The sequence below is a fragment of the Gossypium hirsutum genome, chromosome D11 (genome assembly GCF_007990345.1).
Source record: "Gossypium hirsutum isolate 1008001.06 chromosome D11, Gossypium_hirsutum_v2.1, whole genome shotgun sequence".
NCBI classification, from domain to species: domain Eukaryota; kingdom Viridiplantae; phylum Streptophyta; class Magnoliopsida; order Malvales; family Malvaceae; genus Gossypium; species Gossypium hirsutum.
The window spans coordinates 33,934,381-33,940,762 of NC_053447.1; the positions used below are offsets into that span (position 1 = coordinate 33,934,381).

At 33.3% G+C, this 6,382-nt stretch overlaps 1 protein-coding gene across 1 annotated transcript; it reads right to left on the bottom strand.

Annotated features, from left to right (window-relative positions):
* Nucleotides 1–859: 859 nt before the first annotated feature.
* On the bottom strand, nucleotides 860–3,419 carry LOC107898775 (ras-related protein Rab11A). The gene is made up of 2 exons (XM_016824317.2): nucleotides 2,845–3,419; nucleotides 860–1,539 (listed from the first exon to the last, which is right to left on the bottom strand). The coding sequence occupies exons 1-2, from the start codon at nucleotides 3,075–3,077 to the stop codon at nucleotides 1,095–1,097; spliced, it is 678 nt and encodes a 225-aa protein (XP_016679806.1). The 5' UTR covers nucleotides 3,078–3,419; the 3' UTR covers nucleotides 860–1,094.
* Between the last annotated feature and the right edge of the window lie 2,963 nt (nucleotides 3,420–6,382).

Below are 6,382 nucleotides of genomic sequence, written 5' to 3' on the forward strand. Positions count from 1 at the left end.
TAAGAGTTTTTGATTTAATCCAAAATCTTCAAAGAAAGTAATTTTACTTGTTCTGCAAGTAACTTGACTTAATCCACAAGAAACCAATCTTCAAGCCTTTAACTTCTACTCAATTGGACTTCATGTGTTAAGCTTTACTTGTCCAATTAATATCAAAACAAATAGCCCAATGGTTTTGTTTTAAAATTTGCCTAACTCTTCAAATAAGTATAACAAAAAAACAGTGACTAAAATTGTGACTACTGTTTCAACCACAAAACAATCACAAAATTAATCTTACCTTGAAATATGTGATAGATTCACCATCTATAAACTCTCGAACACAAAATGCAATCTTCAATTAGTAAACGTCCACCAATTCAAACTTATTTCTTCGTGCAAATGCTTGACTGTGCAAACTGCAACAAAATTACTGATTGAATTGCTAAGAGAGCAATGAATCAGATTGCCCCTATAATTCGACTGCTTCCCTCCCTGATAATTATCCTCTTGGTTTGTTATCTTCATTTAATGAAGGAAAACTGTTGCAAAATTTTTAGAAAAAGAGGGATGATGATCGATGTTCAACACATCATTTTCATGACAATGCCAAGTACTCTCCATCTTCAACTACAAGCACTGTAATCATTTTCGCATTTATTGTAAAAGATATAGAGAAGGTTACGTTGAATGCAGCGGCAGTTCATCTTTGTCAACGAATCAGACTTCCATCTTTTGGCACTGCCATTTCTGCAGACCTGAGCCTTTAATAATTCATACAAACACAAGGTGCTGCAATTATTGGACTGACAATGCCAGAATTGGGAAGATATAAAATGCTTAAATCACTCACCATACTTTCAAAGACAAAGCCAGTCCAGCAGGATAATTTGATAGATTTTATAACTTCAGAAAAATACATCGAAGCAATCTGCAAGTCAGCTTTAAATTTAGGTTTTCTATTCCCCATCTCAGAACATGTAATTAATTAGCTGCCCCTTGCAAATTAAACTAATGCAATGTTTAATATACAAACAGATATACCACACCCTTCAAAATTTGATATTAAGAATGTAAAATAAAAAACCTGACAATAGGAGACAAATCCAATTAAATCATGACCTACAGCACATGTTGCTCTTTGCTGGAATTTCTTGCGCTGGACCTGGAATGACTATCTTCTTGCCTGCTAGAGACGCGGGGTTGCCATTCCCCTGATTCTCATCAGCAACCAGGTTCTTCTTGTTCACGATGTTGAAGATCTCCGTAAGCACAGTCATGAAGGCAGTCTCCACATTAGTTGCTTCAAGAGCCGAGGTCTCCAAGAAAAATAGTCCTTCCTTTTGAGCAAATTCTTTGGCATCCTCGGTTGGAACTTCTCGTTGGTTTTCAAGGTCACTTTTGTTCCCGAGCAGGATAATAACAATGTTCTTGTCGGCATGGCCACGCAACTCTTCCAGCCAACGTGGAATGTGATCGAAGGTCTGACGTTTTGTTATGTCATACACCAGCATTGCTCCAACAGCACCCCTATAGTATGCACTCGTAACAGCTCTGTATCTGTTCAACATAAGAGAAGCAAGAGAATTAGGTAAAAAGTATTAGTTAATGGCTAGGTTCTTATATGCAGGCTGGACCATTATAACGAAAAAGAATCCCCAAAATCAAATAATAAGTGCCCTAGATGGAACCAATGGGGTAACCTGTACCAAAACCAGATATAACTTGTTAAACATTACTTCTCAAGAGTCTTGATTCAACCGCTTTAACAATTACCTACCGGTTGAATGATTAAAAGCTAAAGAAATCCAGGCAGTTGATTGACCACTTATTTAACACGAAGGGATTGCAACCAAAATGGCTCAAATTCAAGATGAATGATGAAATCATTGCACTGCTTACCAAAATAGCATGCCTAAGATGGAACATTAGATATCTACGGTTTCTGTAAAATTTGAATCATAATCTGTTTATTATACGCATTAAATCCTAGTATTAGTTTACAAATCTTAATCCCAATTAATTAAATTATCCATCATATTTCTGAATCCACTAAATATCTGCATTTAGTAAGTATAAAAATATTTTTCAAAGAAATGGATAATGGATTTGGATATTATCCGCAAAAGTGAAGCCGACTCAAACTATGGATATCAAAAATTAATATCTGCATCTACTCCTAATCCAAATCCAGGGTGGACAGTAATTAGAATGTATGAATCTGAATATTATTCAAATTTACAGCAAAAAAGCAAGTTGGATAACTGCAAATATCCAAATCTGCATTATCCATTGCTAAAATTTGAACTTCTACGCCAAGATTTGTAAGAAATGCGGTGAGATCAAGGATCTACTAGACTATGATGCTTTTTACCAAACTGTTCCAAGTGACACAATCAAATCGAGCACTAAGATCCAACTGAGCACCATGTAATTTTTTTTATCCAGATCATCATCATAAGTTAAAAATAAAGGAAAAAATAAAGATCAACAGTAACTATACCATTTATCTATCAAACATCCAATCCAATCCTGATCGAAATTGAAAGCATTTTCACCTCCGAACTAACACAATCATGTTAACTAACTAAACCATGTCTTGTCAGTGAACAGTAAATCTAGCAAACAAGCTCTCAGTACCAAGATTCTGAAATCCTTTTACATTTTCAAACAGCTTTTCTTTGAAAGCTTATAATTCTATCTACAAACTACAGATCTATGAAAGAACAAGAGAAAAGAAGACGATGCATATAGAATGAAAAACCCAAAAAGCTTTCAGGAAAAAGGAGAAATAAACAAATCTTCATGAAAAGTTAAAAAGCTTAGTAGTAGTAGTAGTAGAAATAAAAGTAAGAAAAAAAGTACCGTTCTTGACCAGCAGTGTCCCAGATCTGAGCCTTGACACTCTTGTGTTCAATAACAAGAGTTCTAGTCTGAAACTCAACTCCAATGGTGGCCTTGGAATCTAAACTAAACTCATTTCTGGAAAACCGAGCAAGAATCTGAGACTTACCGACGGCAGAGTCACCAATCAAGACTACTTTGAAAACGTAGTCAATCTTCTGGCTTGGGTCCCCATACCCTCCTCCACTAGCCATTTTCCCTTCTAATTCTACTTCTAAGTCTTGTTTATTTCACTTGATTTGGTTTTGTTTTGTTTTGTTTCTGCCTGAAATATAGCTAAGGGGCGAAGGACACGGTTGGTAAAGTTGAGTTTTAGATTATTGTCTTGTGAAATGCAAAGTGAAAGTCTATAATCTAAATAATTGATGAGAAAGACAATTTGTTGATTAGGAAGGAAAGGAGGGATTCGGTGGATCAGGATTTAGAGTACATGTGAGATGATAATCCAGTGAGTAGCAGACATTTGTCACTAATTAAAGTAGTTTACTTGATAAATCCGTTTGCTTTCAACCAAACAAATATAAAGCCGTTTTGTAATTTCATACATTTAAGGTGAAGTTTTTAGATTATATAAGTTCACAATTATATTATAAGATATATTAAAATATTTAAAAAAATAAACATTTTAAAAAAGGGAAAAAGCGACTTGTGAAATAAAAGAAATACACATAAAACTATTTATATCATTATTGTATTTTATAATTTAAATTTTTTAAATTAATTCGCATTAATACTTTTTAAATATAATGAATTCACAAATAATATAAGTTAAAACTTTAAGTAATTGAAAAATAATATATTAAAATCGCACATGTTATTAAAATATTTTTTTAAATAGTATTAAAATTAATAAACACTGATATTAAACTTATACATATATGTTAAAATATAAAATTAATAAGTAAATTATAGATTTAAAGAAATTGAAAAATGAATATCTTTTTCATAAAAGCAATCTAGGAGTTCAATATTCATATATAAAAAATTGACAAAAATTATTTCATATTTGAAATTAAAGTTTTATTACTTTTTCATATAAATTTAACTAAGTGATAAAGGTAAATAATTTTTTAAAAACAAGTAAATGTTAAGCTTATTTTTAATTAATTTTTAAATACATGAGTAAAATATAATGAATTTATTAAATTATAGTTATACTTTTTTATATAATTTATTAATTTACATAATTGTGTGATAAATTTATATAAACATTTCCAAACATATGGTGCTATAAACGTGTGAAAATTTTTTTAATATGTTTTTCACTTATTTAAATACATTTTTCACTTAATATTTCATATACGTAATTTTTAGATAATGTTATATTAGGTTTATAATTTTTTTTAAATTACTTTACAATATTTTAAATAAAATTTACAACACATTTTCCAAAAAAAATAATTTTCTAATTATAAAGTCAAATGATTTAAAAATCATTAGATATATGTCTATATTAATAAAAAAAATTATCTATTAAGAAATTGTTTTCATCGTTGTAAAGTAAAACACTAATCCATAATATATTTTTCAAACTTTACCTCATAATGGTAATTAAAATTATGCAAATGAGTATTAGAACCCTAGTAGCCAAGAGTGCTATCCCTGGTATCCTAGCGAAAACAATGGTTGTTGCGGCTTGGGATGACGGAAAGTGGTGGCAACGACGGGTTTGGGGGAAACGAGGTCTCCCTATTGGCAGAGGAACTTATTCAGCTATCGGTCAAAAGCTCGATGGTGGAACCAAATGACAAACCAACTCTAATCTGCACTATTTGGACAAAGAAATCCTACAATCCGGATAGCTTCAAGGCGCAGATGAAAAGTATCTGGAAAGCAAAGAAAAAGTTTGAGATCCAATCGGTAGGGCAAAACCTTTTTTTGATTGTGTTTGAATTGGAGGAAGATTTAGAAACTGTTATGGAAGGTCAGCCATAGTTGTTCAGGAAAAACTTAGTTATCTTTGATCGATTGACTAAAGTGATGGAAAGAGATCAAATCAGGCTTGTTTCATCCCAGTTTTGGATCAAGATTGGGCCGTGCTTACCAGAATTTGATAAAAAAGACCTCTTGCATGCTATAGGGGTCACTTTTGGAGGAGTTCTCAAATCTGAAGTTAATGGTGAGTTCTGTCGCCTTAGAATTAAATTAAATGTACAGAAACCCCTTCGTAGGGGTATATTTGTCTCAATAGGCAATGGGATAGAGTTTGGATCCCTTTCAAGTATGAAAAATTACCGACATTCTATTTTGGTTGTGGAAGATTGGGGCATGGTCTCCAAGAATGCACAGTAATAAAACCTACAGAAAAAATAGAATTAGAGAAAATCTACCTTTCTCTTTGGCATTAAAAGCAGAATTAAATTTGGTTGGAAGGGAGAGTTTAAAGTTTAATGCTCTATCAAAAAAACTACAACCACAATGTTTGTATACAGGAAGTATCAAGGAGAACCAGGAAACATACTTACATAGTGGAAAAAGCAGCGATATGATTCAAGGAGTACAAGAGGATTCTTGGTTGACAGCAACAGGAACAGGGATAAAGATGCAAAAGGAAGGAGAAATCGATGAAAAAAAGACTGAGAGAAGCAAAACAGACGAAGCTATACTGAAACTAGTCAGGAAATCCAGTTGGAAAAGAATTGAACCAACGTGATTGATGAAATATTATGGAGCAGAAAGTAAATTGTAGAAAATGAAATTGGCAGAGATTGAATATGATGATTACGGTGCAGAAGAGACTCGGGAAGATGCAGCAAAAAGGATGAGATATGGTGGACAGGATTTAATAAATGAGGCTGAAACAAATTTGTCGATAGACAACCCTAACCAAAATAGATCAGCGGCTGCCAAAAGGCAAGCCGACCAGACGCCATGAAAATTATATGCTGGAATGTCTGTGGATTGGGGAGTCCACGGGTAGTGCGAAGGCTTTGGTTTTTACTGAAGTAAAATAACCCCCAAATGATCTTCTTCACGGAGACTAAAGTTAATGAAAGACGTATGGAGAAAATTAGGAGGAGGTGTGGTTTTATGAATGGGTTTGATGTAAGAGCAGTAGGTACGCGAGGAGGGATCTGCCTAGCATGGAAAGAGGAGATTTAGGTTAGTCTAAAAACTTTCTAAACGAGTCATATTGATGTGTTGATCAAAGAAGAAGGTGTTAGTAAAGAATGGAGATTCACAGGGTCTTATGGGTCACCTTATATACACAATAAAAATGCCTCATGGAATTTACTAAGAATTTTAGGCCAGGAACAAGATCACCCTTTGGCTAGTGAGTGGAGATTTTAATGAAATAATGTACTCTTTCGAAAAAAGGGGAGGCCAGCCAAGGGAGGAGAAAAGGATGGCAGCATTCTGTGAATCTTAAAAGAATGCCAACTTATAGATGTGGGCTATACGGGAGCATGGTATACATGGGAGAGAGGGAATCTACTGAAAACGAATATTAGAGAAAGACTGGATAGGGGTGTTGCAAATGAAAAATGGATGAAACTTT